Source organism: Cotesia glomerata, linkage group LG6, assembly GCF_020080835.1.
Source record: "Cotesia glomerata isolate CgM1 linkage group LG6, MPM_Cglom_v2.3, whole genome shotgun sequence".
In the NCBI taxonomy this organism is placed as follows: Eukaryota; Metazoa; Arthropoda; class Insecta; order Hymenoptera; family Braconidae; genus Cotesia; species Cotesia glomerata.
Window position 1 is genome coordinate 4,165,230 of NC_058163.1, and position 17,265 is coordinate 4,182,494.

General features: G+C 29.4%; 2 protein-coding genes across 3 annotated transcripts in view; both read left to right on the forward strand.

Moving 5' to 3' along the window:
• Positions 1–1,413, forward strand: part of LOC123266706 (mediator of RNA polymerase II transcription subunit 20) — a 66,105-nt gene extending 64,692 nt beyond the window's left edge. Inside the window, exons 3-5 of the mRNA XM_044731083.1 lie at positions 608–867; positions 1,071–1,181; positions 1,265–1,413. Of these exons, the coding sequence (XP_044587018.1) occupies positions 608–867; positions 1,071–1,181; positions 1,265–1,357 (464 nt within the window). The 3' untranslated portion in view covers positions 1,358–1,413. The remainder of the gene's footprint in view (positions 1–607; positions 868–1,070; positions 1,182–1,264) is intronic.
• Positions 1,414–4,352: 2,939 nt separating this feature from the next.
• The window catches only part of LOC123266598 (dystroglycan-like), a 69,294-nt gene continuing 56,381 nt past the window's right edge, over positions 4,353–17,265 (forward strand). Inside the window, exon 1 of one of the 2 annotated variants that reach the window (XM_044730898.1) lies at positions 4,353–4,572. The gene's annotated coding sequence lies outside the window, so the exon portion shown is untranslated. The remainder of the gene's footprint in view (positions 4,573–17,265) is intronic. The other variant, XM_044730896.1, reaches the window with a different exon arrangement.

The window sequence follows — 17,265 nt, forward strand, 5'->3', positions numbered from 1 at the left end:
TTTGACTGCAGATATTACTGAGGTGACTAAGCAGCCTCAGTCTCACCCATAGTTACGGTTGCGTAGCAACAATAACCACGCTTCTGAGGAAAAGTTGCTAGGAAATTGTAAATAAAGGCGTTAAGGTTGCTAAGCAAATTTAGCCACGCCCTTAGTAACCTTTGCTAAGCAATCTTAGCTACACCGATAGTAATTGTAGCTTTGCAACACCAATCAAGCATTTTAATACCACTAATTACGCCCCTTAAAGTCCTAACCACGCCCCTAGTGAGCAGTTGCTAAGGAATTTATTCTAGAGGTGTTACTGAGGTTACTAAGCGATCTTAGTCCCACTCATAGTAACGGTTGCGTAGCAACACTAACCACGTCTCCTAGTAACGTTTACCTCGACCTTTTGAAGTCTGGTTAATAGTTACTTAGCAACCTAAGTCACGCCTTCCTTTACCTTAGCAACGTCCCGACAACAATTGCGAAGCAACCTTAGTAACGCCCTTTAGTTATGATTCCTTAGCAACCTTGGCCACGCCTCTAGCAACCGTTACTTAGCAACGAAGTTTTACAAATCCCACATGACATTTCATAATTTTTATTAATTTTTCTGTCTTAGGACACCACAGAATCATTCACGTTCTCCATAACTCAGAACAACCGGCGTCAGTATTTGCAACCCTGGAGTCTAACAACAAAACAGTTTCTTTGATAGCCGACGGGCTGTTTGATCTGTTGATGATGAAACTGAGCAACATCTACGAGGTGAAAAAGCACATAAAGATCGAATCCAAGGGCCCCAGGTTCGAAGTCGGGGACTTTTGCGTGAAATTGGGCAGCGTGACCATGACCCAGAATTTTAAGGGCATCCTGGTTGAAGTATGTGCTTGTCATTGGCATTATTACTTAATAACTATCAACGTGTACTCTACTTCTCTTTACCCAGATCTAGACCGCTCAATTATTCATTAAGTGTTCTTATGGCGGATAATTAATCGAATCGATCGAACTAAATCCGAATAAACTTAAACTACTTGCTCGTAATAACTTACAACGTGTTATTTCCATTCCGTGATTTTCAGGTCGAGTACAGACCCTGCGTTGTACCTGCGATGGCTTGGGATCTCATTAAAGAATTCTTGCAGGGCTACCTTGGGTGCACCATCAGCAATCAAGCGCCCCAATTCTTGCAGGTACTTTTTGATATAATATAACGCAATTTCATGCTACTTTTAGGTTGCTTTCTTGTTTGATTAATGATTATATTACGTTCTAGTCGCGGATGAATGACATTTATCAGCCCACGGATACCATCGCCCAATATCTCGAGCATTTTGGACAATACCGTAAAGCTACTGGAGTCATCTAACAACATAAAGTCTTGCAAATTTTGTACTTGGAATTAAGAATAAAAATTTGAATATTGAAAAAAAACGTTATTAAAAGGCAACAATGTCCTAAAATTTATTTCTTATTATATTTTTTCAAATAACTACATGAGACCAACTACAACAAATAGATATTCAAAGGTATCTACCTAAAAAATTGAAATCGTAACAGATGAAACTCATTTGATGATAAAAGCTAAAAATTAATTTATTCTTGATTTTTTTTTAATTTTCCCAACTACGAAATAAATTGAAAAAAGTATCAAAAGTCGACGAATGATAGCTTAAATTGAAGATAATCATGTTAACTTTAAAATAAATTTAATTGATTTAAGCTAATTTTTACGGCTTAAAAATTATTTAAAGAAAAAGGGCCGAAATACGTTCATTGAAAAATTTTTTCAAATTTTCAAAATCACGGAATTAATTAAAAAAATCATCAAAACTAGACGAATAATAGCTTAAATTGAAGGTAATTGAATGAAGTTTGAGAAAAATTTCGTAGATTTCATCTATCTTTTACATCTAGAAAATTATTTCCATAAAATATACAAAATTCAAAATTTTTTAAAAATGAAAAAAATTTTCGAACACCCACAACTCGTAAACTAACCGGCCGATTTCGCTCATCTTCGAACGTGATCTTAGTATTGATCCATAGAACGAGCCCACAAAATTTCATAAAGATCGGTTGAGAATTGTGGGCGCAATCCTGCTAACATGGCGCGTTATATCTACATTTATACATAAATACAATTATAAACTTTTAAGCCAATGCCATTTTTCGACATTGCACGATGAAATGAAACATATTATGACAAAATTTTCTTAAAATTAAAACACAAGACAGACTACAACCAATAAATTTCTAAAGAAATCTACCTAAAAAAAAAAGACTATTCGGCATCCGAAATGGAATTAGATTTCATTTTATTAAATTTCTGTAGACAAAATAACTGCAAAAGTAAAATTTCTTAAAAATAATCTTAAGATGGATATTTATTGATTTAGAAAAACATGTAAACATGTAAATTGATGCTTAATTGCACGCTTCATAAGCGAAACGTTTTTTTTTTTTTCGTATATCTATCTATACGTTTTATTATAGTATTTTTTTTCCTCACCTTAGAGTTATGGCGCCTCTAAACCATAGCAGAGTTTTCTGTTTTTTTTTTATTATTTTGCTTTTTATATTTTATTTTAATCAATTGTATTGTGAAAAATCAGATTATGAGGCGTGCACTTTTGGATTTTCCGGACTTTTTTTTATCTTCCAGGTGCATTTTACAAAAATTGAATATCTCGACGCATTTAAAAGTTATTTGAAGCAGAAGTAGTGAGAGTATGGAATTTTCAAAATTTTAAAATGCTGTTTCTTCTAAACTAATTGACAAATTTAGCAAAATTTTTAAAAAGTTCCGTCATGAGGGCAAATACACGGTAAAAAAAGGGTCAAATTGCATTATATAATGTAACGTGGCGCTTCGTATAGAAAACTGGAAAAATTGCAGTTTCAAATTATAATTATTACAGATTTTTTAAGAATTACATTATAAAATGTAAATATTACATTGAAAGCTCTAAAAATTAATTTTAAATTTTTGAATTTACAACAATGTTATTTCAAACTGCAACTTTTCTAGTTTTTATACGAAGCGACGTTTCCCGTGTAAAAAAAAACGTCATAAAAGAGTCATGAGCTTATGATCCCAAACGTGACACAATTTAGGACACTTTTATGACAACTTTATGACACCAAACCGAAATGAAATTTAGATTATAAAAAAATATTGTCGCACTTATTAAAAAAAAAAAATGATGTAAAAAGTACTTTTATGACAATTTTACGATACTTTAATGATAATTTCAGGACATTTTTATGAATTTTAGGATACTTTTATGACAATTTGAGGACACTTTTATGAATTTTAGGACTCTTTTATGACAATTTTATGACAATAATTATTACTATTTATAATGTAATTTTTAAATTTTTCTTTTTCGCGTGTAAGGTAAAAGCCCCAATAGATGATCACGTACCAGTATATGATCACTCCATGTATCTGTATATCTATATTCACAAATATAGGTATACAAATACATGGAGTGATCATATACTGGTACATGATCATCTATTGGGGCTTTTACCTTACAATAGTTAGGTCTTTTATTTTAGAATAAATATAAATATATTACAAATATAAATAATGCTATGAAGCGGGAAAGAATAGGAGTTACGGTAATTATTACGTGAAGCGTTCGACATTCACGTAACAGGATATTGGTAGGAAAAGATTGAGAAAGGAATGCGGAGAGGATCATCTTAATGTGAGTTTATAGAATATGCGAGAAAAAATTATTAGATAGCTCGGACTGGGATTCGAACCCAGAACCTTCCGAAGACATGTCGGCTACTCTACCATTTGAGCTATCCGGTCTATACTAAATTTCCTTTCGATTATTCTATATACAATAGTTAGATTTTTATGAAATCTACTAAAAATAGAGGCTGAGATGATGAGAATCCTGGCATCCAGCTCAAATCCTCTAAATTAAAATAGATGAAAGTTTTGAAGTTAGTCATAGGTCGAAACTCACAAAAAACGGACGAGGGTTCATTATTGGTTAAAATTAAGGTAGGCGCTATTCAAATTTCTAATACGAAATAATCGGAACGGTTCCTAGGACCTTAAAACTGACACAAAGTCCTCCTAAAACCGGAACTAAAACATTTCCTACTTAAAATCATCTTCATAGCAGGAATCGAAATTTCCTTCAGTAGATGAAACAGCCCAGCCGATTCCAGAACAAGTAGGCTTCCACAATCCCATCATCCGTCCCTTATACACATTGTATCCCCAGCAGGACTCTCCTCTTACAACCTCCAGCTCAGTCCCCCTTTCTCCCCAGAGATGTCGCTGGCGGTGCCAAGCGCAAGCTCGAATCTTTAAAATGGCGTTATCTGTTGCAGTCCCGGATGTTTTTTCTCGCGACAGGCCGGGGGCTCGCTTTGATCTTGAGAAAATTTCGTTAGTTTAGTCCTATCGTAGTCGCTCCTCGGTAGTCCCTCCCAGTGCGCTATCGATTACTATTCGTAAACAAATAGTGCCAGTTAGCTGTTCGGTGACTCGGAACTCAATTATTAAGGACTTGAATTGAAAAAATAAATTCTCACTAGCACTGGATACCCTTAAAGGTAAGAACACTGACATTGGGACGCTGAGGCGCTACATAGCTCTACATTACAGTACTATACACTCCGTGACCATATTTGGTCACCGCAATTCCGTCAAAATAAATAAGCGGGTCAATTTAACTCGTCTGGAGCCTGAGCGCGACTCTCGCTGCCGGTCTCCAGATCCTTGGGTGTGAAAACATCCTTAATTTATTTTTATCCTGAAATTCGCGAGCGGGTTTGATCATTCAAGAGTCGTTTGTTGTCTGCGGGGATCAGAATGGTTAAAAATAAATAAATAATGCGAGAAGACGAATCGGTGAGACCGGAAGCAAGACCGGATACCTCCCGATGCACGTGATCGAAATAATTTAGTTTGTCTTGTTTATGTGAATGTTAACTCGCCTTTTTTTATGGACGCTCGGAGATGAGAAGATACTAAGAGATAGAGACTGAAAAATCCTTTGTACGTGATTTTATTTTTTTCGTCCTCATATATTGTTGAGTTAAACATTTTTTATTGATTTTGACTCTACGGAGTTTAGGTTTTATTTAAATTGAATTTAAAATCAAAGTGAATTGTTTATTTAAAAATTGAAAAAATTTATTTTGATATTTTTAAAATTTGCATTTAATTTTTTTTTTTAAATTGAATTTTTGAACAAACAGAAATACAAAAAAAAATTGATAAGGACTTTTTTGATAGATAATTTAATTTTATAAAAAAATTGTTTAAAAATTTATTTTGAATCTTCAGTATTTGAGCCTGAATTTTTATTTTTAAATTTAGAAATTTAGAAACCAATTTAACCTTTTTTTTTTTGTAAAAAAAGTTTTAATATTTAAAAAAACATTACATCAAAATTACAAAAAAAAAATTAATAATTTTCTAAAAATCGAGAAATTATTGTTTTTTTTATATTTTTAAAAGTGGAATTTGTTGATAATTTTTTTTACAAAAAAAAAATTTAATATTTTTTTTTAATAAATTCTCTATAATAATTTATAATTTATTTTATTAAAAAATTGAAAAATAATTTATATTAAAATTTGGTTTAATGTCCCAGTCAAATTAAAAAAAAATTAAATTAATATTTACAAATTTAAATTTGAGAATAAAATATTTGTTAATAATTTTGCAATTAAAAATTTATTTCAGTTAATTTAAATTTTATTTTAGTGTAAAAATGTACTCGAATATTTTTCGGATCAAAATTAAACTGAAAAAATAATTCAAGACTTACTCTCGATTTTTAACATATAATCTATATCATTATAATGATATAGATCTTATAAGAGAATAAGAAAAATTTTGTTTCTAGGATAGTCATATCATAAAATCAGTTTTTTTGAGTAAAAATTAATGTCATTGCAAAGGTCTTGATTTGAATTTGTGCCTTTTCAAGGTTTCATATCATTCTCACCGATATTCACTTCATGATGATAAATATTTAGGTTGCATTCGAAAATTCTCTATCTCTAGATACATAATTAAGAAATGACCTTGTATCTTGAGAACTATTGACATTTTTAAAGATAAGCTACCCACATCAATTTTTCGTATATTTATATATATTACATATATTTATATATGAAAAATATATAAAAATGCATGTGGGTACTCAAATGAAAGCTCTTAATGAGTGTAACATCGGGATGAGCTTATAACTTTCAAAAATGCAATATTTAAGAAATTACAGTGCAATTTAACAGAAGTCATAATTTAGTAAAGCAAAATTTTAAATATATAAACTCACCCTGACATTGCACTCATCGAGACCTTTCATTTGAGTACCCACATCAATTTTTCATATATTTATATATATTACATATATGTATCTATGAAAAATATATCAAAATGCATGTGGGTACTCAAATGAAAGCTCTAGATGGGTGTAACATCGGGATGAGCTTATATCTTTAAAAAATTCAATATTTAAGAAAGTACAGTGCAATTTAACAAATTTAATTATTTAATAAAGCAAAATTTTATTTATTTATAGTTAACAAGTCATGGCAGTCACATAGTGACTGCCGAATTGCTAGTATTTGGAATATTCAAATTAATCATTCTTGGCTGTAGAAATATTAAAAAAAATAAAATAGACGGATTTACAAAACTTCCGCATGTTTACTTAAATTAAACTCGTCAAAAAAGTGAATATTTAAAATATTTAGTTAGTCATTGAGGGTAAAAAGTAAAACAAATATGACCTCATAAACATCTGAGGCAAAAAGAAAAAAAAAGTCCCTTTTATTTCGCAAGTTTCTCTTCTCATTTCAACGTCCGTCTTTTAGCCGTCCGTTAATTCTCGTTAACGAGTAAGACTAAGATCTTACAGCATAAGATTCTCATCATCTCAGCCTCTATTTTTATTATTATTTTTTTTTTCTAACGATTATAATAATAAAGTAAAAAGCTCCTTAGAATTATACTTTATCTGAGTAAAATTTTTTCATTTAAAAAGCGAAGTGAGTTATAAATAAAGTATGTATAATAAACGATTAATTACTCTGTGTCAGGGTTCATGGATTCGGTGACGTCATCAAAGCTGTAGAAATTGCTTGAAAAAAAATTCAGTAAATTAGTCGACTTTCTTTTTAAAAAAATTAGTATTAGTCAAAAAAATGAGCTTGTAACTTTTGGAAAAATTAATCTTACTGACCTTACATTCTTTATTTTAAAACAATTTTGAAAATGAATAATTTTAAAAAGTAGCTAGTTATTTCGGTCAGATTTTGAGAATAAGAATTTTAATCAGATCTCCAGGTTTTGAGCTCCTAGGAAGCCGATCTGACTATTCCCGGCTAGACGTCCGGCCGTGTGAGTGGATGTAAATAAAATTTAGTCGTAGGATATCTTTAGAAGGAATCGAACCGCTCTAGATGAGCGACATGGCCTTCGAAAGTGTTAATTGAGACTTCGATCTGATTAGATTTTAAAGTCAATTGTACTTCGCTCGAGAAAAAGATTTGAAAAACAAATAAAACACCAACAAAATACAATTGTTTTTGAGCTTTTGTTCTAAATCACTTTATAAATATTTGACTAATCAACTCCAGACAGAGACACTTTTTTGGACTTGAAAATCTAAGTCGAATATTTTGAGCAAGTCTAAATCAAACGACGTTCAAAAATTCCAGCCATTTTTTAATTTCTAAATAATCCTTTTTTTGAGATAACTTTTAAATTCTTCGATCCATCGACTCAAGAGCTTATAAATCATTTTTGTACTTGAAAAATTGCGTTAAATGCCGCCAAGCAAATTAAAATCAAGCGCTAAAAAGTTATAGTTATTTACAAATTTCTAAATGTTCGTTTTTTTTTTATATAACTTTTGAATTTTTTGCTCAAAAATCAATCATACTTTTCCCGAAAAAAAAATAAAACACCAACAAAATGCAATTGCATTTTTAACTTTTGTTCTAAATAACATTATAAATAATTTGACTAATCAACCTCAGACAGAAACACTTTTTTGGACTTGAAAAACTAAGTCGAATATTTTGAGCAAATTTAAATTGAACGACAAGTTCAAAAATTCAAGCCAGTTTTAGTAGATTTCATAGAAATTCAACAATTGAATTGTTCCTCATGACGAAATTTTTGAAAAATTTTCCTATATATCAACTCAGCTCGTCAAGCGGATTTATAAAATATATATGGTTCAAAAGTTCATACATGTATGTATTTATACGATATTACCAGCTCTGTCTCTTCTATAACTCCCTTAATTCTAGACGGATTTCAATTAAACGTAACATACTCATTTTCTGGACGATTTCTGAGGTTAAGTTCTAAGATAAGTCAAATCTGTCGATTAGTTTAGAAATGACAACAATTCTGTAAATTGCATCTGAAAGCTTATTTAATAAGCTCTAATTTGCATACTTATTTATTTTTCTAAATTAAATAGTTTAGGAATGACAGCAATTCAAAAATTTTTGAAAATCGCAAAAATTGTTACTTTTACTGTATTTCCGTGCAATAACAATTGAACGCGATATCCTATTGAATTTATGTAAATTGCATTTGAAAGCTTATTAAGTAAGCTTTAATTTGCATACTTATATAGGGTAGAAGTACTGCTTGTGGCCAGTGTACCTTTTTTGGCTACTTCATTTTCAAATTATTGTATAAATATTTCTATAAGCGCAAGACTTTATGAATTCAATTCGTATAAATGAACTAATTCATAAATTCTATAAAAATTCTACTTGAATAGTTAAAGTTTTTACAAATTAACTAAACTATCAAGTGGCCAAAAATGGCCCTAAGATGGCCAAAACCGGTACTTCTACCCTATTTTTTTAAATTAAATAGTTTATAGGAATGACAGAAATTTGAATTCTTCAAAATCCTTAAAAATTGGCACTTTTACTCTTTCTTCGTAAAATAACTAATGAGTGTGATAGCTTGTAAAATTTTAGTAAATTGCATCTGAAAGTTTATTAAATATAAACTTTAATTTGCATACCTCACTATCAGTCTAGGCCAAAAATTACTTACTCTCTTTGTCTATTTAATGGAATTTTACTCTTGCATTCGTTTTGGAAATGATTATTTTAGTAGTTTTTGGATTCAATATGAAATCTACTTCCATTTCGGTTGCCGAATGGTCTTTTTAAATCTCTAAATAATCCTTTTTTAACTTCCCGCTAAGAAAATCGAAGATTTTCAAAAATCGGGAAGTTATTGTTTTCACCCCGTTTTGCAAAAATCGAGTTTTCATCAGATCTCGACGTTTGAAGGTCACAGGAAGCTTCCCTGACTATCCCCGTGAGGTTGTCACGGTGTCTGTATGTATGTGTGTGTGTGTGTGTGTGTGTGTGTGTGTGTGTGTGTGTGTGTGAAAGTATGTGAACCGCTTATAACTTTTGAACGGCTTGACCGATTTCATCGCGGTTGGTGCCATTCGAAAGGGCTTGACCAAACTTAGATTTTGAAAACTATTTGGACCGATTCAGATCAATAAATTTTGAGAAATCTTAAAAAAACTGAAAAAAAAATTTTTTTCAAATGTGGTTTTTTTGGAATAACTTTTAAACGGCTTAAAGGTTCAATTCCAAAAACTAATCAGCTCTTAACCTCAAAAAACCACGTCGATCGCCACCAGTCCGGTCAAAATCGGTTGATTCGTTCGAGAGATATCGTGAACGAAAGAAAACCGAAAAAAGTGTTTTTTCGGAATAACTCCAAAATTCCTTGCGCGATCAATTCAAAATTTGAGATTCTTTGTGAGGCTTAAAAAACTGCGTCGAATGCTCCTAACCGCGTAAAAATCGGTTTATTCATTCAAAAGTTATTGCGGTTTAAAAATTCAAAAAATAGTGTCATCAAATCTCTATCAGACTTTTGAGCTCGAAGAGCTTTAAAGCATAAGAAAGCAATCTCTTTGAGCTCGGAGAGCTTAAAATAACCCATAAATTGTATTTTTGAGCTCGAAGAGCTCAAAAACGTCATTGGTGCAATTTTAAGCGCCTAAGTATGGAATTAGCGGGAAGTTGCAGGGATGGCCTTCAGGGTCAACCGTTTTCCTAATTTTTTTTTTTTTTAGATAACTTAAAATCTTCGCTCTATCGACTCAAAAGCTTATTAACTATTTTTTAACTTTAAATATTGCGTTAAATTTCTAAATAATCCTTTTTTTTTATATAACTTTTGGATTTTTAGCTCAAAAATCAATCAATTAAAAAATTTTCTCGAATATTTTTGAATTAAGACAACCTCTCTCTTGAAAATAATTTCTCTTGAATCAAGTAGATTTTTTGTCAGTGTATACTCAATACATTTAACTATCGCAGATATTTAATGGGTGATGTTTATGAGCCAGATGTTTTCGGGCATCTGTAATCTTTGATTATTTATTTAAAAATTTATTTGGTCGAACAAAAAAATATAAGAGCTCCTGGATGGAATATGAAAATGAAAGAAGCTTCGGAAAGAAACAGATAGATTTAATAATACAAAAGTACGTTTGCTTGAACGCATTCGGAGGCATATCACTCTATATATGTACTGGTTGCGTCAGTACGTACTCACACCCTTTAAACGGTCTCACTGCTGAGCAAATGAGTTTGCAGTTATTCTGAGACTGCCGGGGTTAATGCCCAGTTCACGGCAAATTTAATGCTCTCACAGTCATTACAAAAGCATTTTTTAATCACTCCCTGGTTTAAACAACAATATGATAACTATTTAACTAGTGATTAACAATTTTTCTAATTCCTTTTAATTTATTTTATAGAATTTTGATATGTAAATTATTTATTTTTTTTTTAATTTAAAATTATTAACAATATTTTAAACAATTTAAATTAATTTAAAATTTTTAAATATTAATTATATTTTTTAAAAAACCTTTAATGGAACATTGAAACAAATTTTAATAAAAATTATTTTTTTTTTTTAATTTTAATAAAATTTACTTTAATTTTGCTGAAATTAACTTACATTAATTTTTTAATAATTAAATTATTATAAAGAAAATTTAAAAAAAAATTCAACTTGCAGAAAAAAAAATTTGCAATTTTTTTTTAAATATTTGATATTTATTATATCAAATAAAAAAGAAAAGAAAACTCTCATTTATTTTTAAATTTCTAAATACAGATTTTTGTAAGAAAAAATATTTTGTTGGGACAACGTAAGACATGTTGTAGTAATAATTGAATATATTAGCATAGGGATCACAAATCATATGTTATAATAACAAAGTCTAGGTTGTAATAAGTAATTTGTATGTTATAATAACAATCCAGTATTGTTACAGCAGAATCATTAAGTGAATTCAATAAAATATTTGTTTAATGTCCAAATGGTATAACAAATGTTGTTAGAATATCTAAATTATTTTCGATAAATAACTAATAATTTTGCTAGCTAAATTTTCAAATCAAAACATTTTTCCAAGACAGTGACTAGATTTTCGAGTTCGAAGTTGTATTTTGAGCTTTAAGGGCTACAAATTTTGCAATAGAAAAATTTTTGAGTTTTTTTAACTTTAATATAACAGAAAGTTCCAGGAATATAGTTTTTAGAGTGAGCTATATCCAGGATTTTTAAATTGATCATGAAATTTAATGTAATGTGGCGCATCTTATAAAAAACTGGAAAAATTACCGTTTCAAATTGTAACTATCACAGATTTCGTAAGAATTACATTATAAAGTGTAAATATTACATTGATAGCTCTGAAAATTAACATTCAGAGTTTGAATTTAGAAAAATTTTATTTCGAATTGCAATTTTTCTAGTTTTTTATATGAAGCGACGCTTGTTACTATTTATAATGTAATTTTTACATTTTTATATTTTGCATGTTACAATAATACACAAATTTGTAAATTATAACTTTAGTGACAATTTTCGAGAAAAGCTTCTCTGAATTTTACAACTATTTTTGTCAACAAAATCACTTTCGGACAGTAATAAAATTATTTTGTTCCAACAAAATGACCAGAATAACAGTATCTAAATTATTTTGGACAGATAAATAATAATTTTGTTAGCTAAATTAAAAAAAAACAACATTTTTCCAAGACAGTAACTAGATTTTCAAGCTCGAAGCTTTATTTTGAGTTTCAAGAGCTACAAACTTTGCAATAGAAAAATTTTTGATCGTTTTGAACTTTAATATAACAGAAAGTTCCAGGCTATTCCTGGAACACTTTACTCACAAAAAAGAAAAAGTTAAAAATTACTTTATAAATAGAAATAAGTGTCGCTTCAAATTTAAAACTAGAAAAATTGCAGTTCGAAATAACATTTTCATAAGTTCAAACTAGGAATGTTAATTTTCACAGCTTTAAATGGAAAATTTACATTTTACACTGTAATTCTTACAAAATCTGTGAAAATTACAGTGAAACTTTAATTTTTCCAGTTTTTTATATGAAGCGTTACGTTAAATTATATGATTAAAATTTTCCCTTTTTCTTTTCTCCGTGTATATACGAAGAGAAAAGAATAAAATTTATCCCTATATAGAACGGTAACTATTAACTCTATTTTCAATATCAAATAAAAATTATTGTTTTTAAAGCTAGAATTCCGGGAGTCGAGACTTTTTTTCAGAAATTTCTTCCTCTTTAAGAATCTTTTTCCGATTTTCAATATCATCTATAGTTATTGAGTTATTTACAATAAAAAGAGATTTTATGTTTTTTGTCAATAATAAATTGAAATTTTTATCGAAAAAATAAAAAAAAATCATCATTATGTTCAGAATTTAATTCCGCAATGAATAAGTGGCTGTTCATATTTTTATTACAATTTCTAAGCTTTTTATCAGCAAATTTACACAGAATTCTCACAAAAATTTTCGTGACCATGTAACATAGTAATGGTTACTATTCTACATAGGAATAAGATCTATTCTTTTCTTTCCGTGAAATTGTTACAATAATAATCAAATTTGTAAATTATAACTTTAATGACAATTTTAGAAAAAAGCTTCTCAGAATTTTACAACTATTTTTGCCAATAAAATTATTTTGTTCCAACAAAATGATTATTGTCAGTACCACATATTAATTTAGTGCCGTAACAAACTGGTTTGTTATTCCAACGACTAATTTTAAGAGAACAAATAGATTTGCTGTAAGTATACTCCTAAAATTAATCCGTATAGGGCAGCAATAGTCATAGAATAGAATCGAAAAGAATCTAAAAACGAAAGGGACTAGACGGCTACCAATTTTGCTGGACGTTATAATTCACACGGTCATTGATCGTCCAGGAAATTATTCGGGCATTGCCTCACACCCATTACATGCTACTGTACACCCATACTCTGTACTGGGTACTATAAACTATATACGACGGATCCTCGCCCGCTATCCGCTATCCGTTATCTTCTATATATGTTGCCATTCTCATTCTCCGGGGTAACGAAGACCGAAATAGACCCAATAACTGGCAACAACAGTCTAAAACTGAGACAGACTGATTGAGACTGGTGCTCCCTAGTACCCACGGTTATCTTGTGCTATATTCAATCGCCAGATCAATAATTTTAACCAGCTCTCAAGAATCCCATTTATTTATGCTTTGACTCTTCTTTACTTATATTAATACGCTGACTTGGAATTTTACGAAAATATTTTCATAATTATGGATTCTGTTGTGATTTATGTGTTTTTTGTTAAAAACTGAACTTTGATAAGATCAATTTTTTAAAAATTATTTTTGATGAAATTTTAATGAAAAAAATTTGTTTAATATAATGATTTATAATAGGTATATAAGAATATAAGGTGTAGTGATAGTAACTTATAATAATATAATAATAAAATATAAATATAGTGATAGTAGAATGAAAAAAAAATTTTATAGATAAAATATAGAAAAAAAAAATTTGTTTGTAGGAAAAAAAATTAGGAAAACGGTTGACCCTAAAGGCCATTCCTGCAACTTCCCGCTAATTCCGTTAATACCTGGCCGCTTTTTTGAGCTCTTCGAGCTCAAAAGTACAATCTGTGTGTTGTTTTAAGCTCTTCGAGCTCAAAAAGATACCTTTTCTATGCTTTTGAGCTCTTCGAGCTCAAAAGTCTGATAGAAGTTTCATAGAACACTATTTTTTGAATGTTCATACCGCAATAACTTTTGAATGAATGAACCGATTTTTACGCGGTTGGCGGCATTCTACGTAGTTTTTTAAGCCTTATAAATAATTTCTAAGTTTCAATTGGTCAAACTAGAAATTTCGGAGTAACTCTGAAAAAGCACTTTTTTCGGTTTTCTTTCGTTCACGATATCTCTCGAACGAATCAACCGATTTTGACCGGATTGGCGGCGATCGACGTGGTTTTTCAAGGTTGAGAGCTGATTAGTTTTTGGAATCGATCGGTTGAGCCGTTTAAAAGTTATCCCAAAAAAATCACTTCAGAAAAAATTTTTTTTCCTACTTTTTTTTAGATTTCTCCAAATTTTTCAAAATCTATCGGTCCGAATCGGTTCAAATTAACAGGAAATCTAAGTTTGGCGAAGCCCTTTCGAATGGCACCAACCGCGATGAAATCGGTTCAGGAAAGCTTCCTAGGACCTCAAAACGTCGAGATCTGATGAAAACTCGATTTTCGAAAAACGGGGTTAAACCAATAACTTCCCGATTTTAGAAAATTTTCAATTTTCTTAGCGGAAAGTTAAAAAAACAAAAAAAAAATTGAATAAAAAATCTATCGGGTAATTAAAGCACCATATAATTATATAAAAGTAAAATTGTAATTAGCCATTAAGCTAACAACAATAATGGTAAAATAAAAAGTAATTCGAATGGGTGTGTTAATTGCCGCAACAATTGTAGCTGGGAAAAGCGCGAAGAATAACCAAATAACCATTGTGTCCAATCGGAGATACAGGATGTCACCGCGTCGTTAGCCATGCATCGGCAGAGCATTAACCTACTTTTATTTAATTATCATGCTCAATCATTTGATACCAATGATGGTTCTTATTCATTATTATTGTTATTATAATTAGAGAGGAAATTTTTAAATAAAATGTTAAATCATTATATAGTTATTCTTAAAATGGTTAGAACTAATAAAATATCAATTTTTGGAAAAAATTATAAGAATCCAAAATTTTAGCTTAGGAAATTTCCTATGGAAAATGTTTTTATATTATAGGGCTATCGTTAATATTCTAGGAGATAAAGTAATTTAATTAGTGTTAATATAGGAAAAAATAAACATATCATTATCTAGACACTATAAAAATGGCTATAACTTCGAAAAAATCAATTTTTAGGAATCATAAGAATCAAAAATTGTCGCTTCGGAAATTTTCTACAAGAATATTTTTGTACTACAGAGTTATCTTCGATATTTTAGGAGATATAGTAACTTAACTAGAGCAGATATGGTAAAAAAATGAAAAATCGTCAGTTAGTCATTCTCAAAATTTTTATAATTTTGTAAATATCGATTTTTGGGAAAAATCACAAGAATATAAAGTTGTAGTTTAGGAAATCTCCTTCAGAAAATGTTTTTATACTGTGAGACTATCTTTGATATTTTAGGAGATATCGCAACTTAACTAGTGCTCACATACTAAAAAATAAAAAATCATCATTTAGTCATTCTCAAAATTGCTATATTTATTTATTTATTTACTTCCCAAAATTACATATATAGTTTTACATATAACTACATATAATCCCTATAGAGACAAATGATTGTCTGTACATAGGGTAGGGAAAAATAGATAGGCTTAATGCCTATAGTGATATACAAAAAATATTTTTTACTAATTGAGTCACTCTCTCATGAGCCTTAAAGGATAAGTTACAATTAATTCTTGATCTTTTTTATATTTGGTTTTTAGTATTTCAAGCCTTATTTGATTCTGTATTTGGTAACTAAGATTGTATTATAGCTCCTTAAATATTATTTTTTAGGAAAAATCGTAAGTATCCAAAGTTGTATCTTAGGAAATTTTCTACATAAAATGTCCTAATTCTATAGGGTTATCTTCAATATTTTAGGAGATATTGTAACTTAACTAGTGCACTGATAGAAGGATTTGTTTATAGTTAAAAAGATTTGTTAATATTTAATAAATGATTTATTAGAAGCCATTTGTTGGTCCTTAAAAAATATTTCTTAGTATTTAAAAAGATTTATTAATATTTAATAAATGAATATCAGATTTATTAAATACAAACAAATCATTTTAAATACTAAGAAATATTTGTTTAATACTAAAAAGTGGTCTCTAATAAATTATTTGTTAAATATTAACAAATATTATTTAATACAAATAAATCCTTCTATCAGTGTGTTCAAATAGTAAAAAATAAAAAATCATCATTTAGTCATTCTCAAAATTTCTATAGCTCCTTAAATATTAACTTTTGAGAAAAATCATAAGAATTGAAAATTGTAGCCTAGGAAATTTTTTACTAAAATCGGTTTTATACTATAGAGCTAGTTCCGATATTTTAGGAGATATGGTAACTTTATTACACGGAGAAAAAAATATCAGAATAAGGATATATATCGTTATTATGACTTATATACGCCGTATAGTCATTTTTTTTAGAGATATACGCTGTATAGCCAATTTAGCGATACAGCGGATCATCACAATGATGATCCATATCATTATTTTAACGTTACAATTAGTTAATTCAACTATACAGATCCTCACGTTAACGAAACAGTTGCCTGTTTTGACGAAACTACATATATTTACAAGAGCTATTCTCTGTAAGCTTTTAAGTCAAACAAATGAATCCTTAAATCAGAAATCCGGATCGTTATTTTAAGGAAACGTCATTTGAGGATACGTTGGACAGTCATTTTAACAACATTTTTTTTCCGTGTAAGGTAAAAGTCCCAATAGATGATCACGTACCAGTATATGATCACTCCATGTATCTGTATATCTATATTCACAAATATAGGTATACAAATACATGGAGTGATCATATACTGGTACATGATCATCTATTGGGGCTTTTACCTTAGTGTTGCTATAATAAAAAATAAAAAATCATGATCTACTCACTCTAAAAATCACTAAAATTTCTAAAATATCAATTTTTCAGAAAAATCCAAAATTGTAGCTTATAAAATTTCCTATGAATAATGTTATTATACGATAGGGTTATTTTCAATATTTTAGGAGATATAGTAACTAGTGTTAATGTATGGAAGAATGAAAAGTCATCATCTAATCATTCTCAAAATTGCCATAACTCCTGAAAT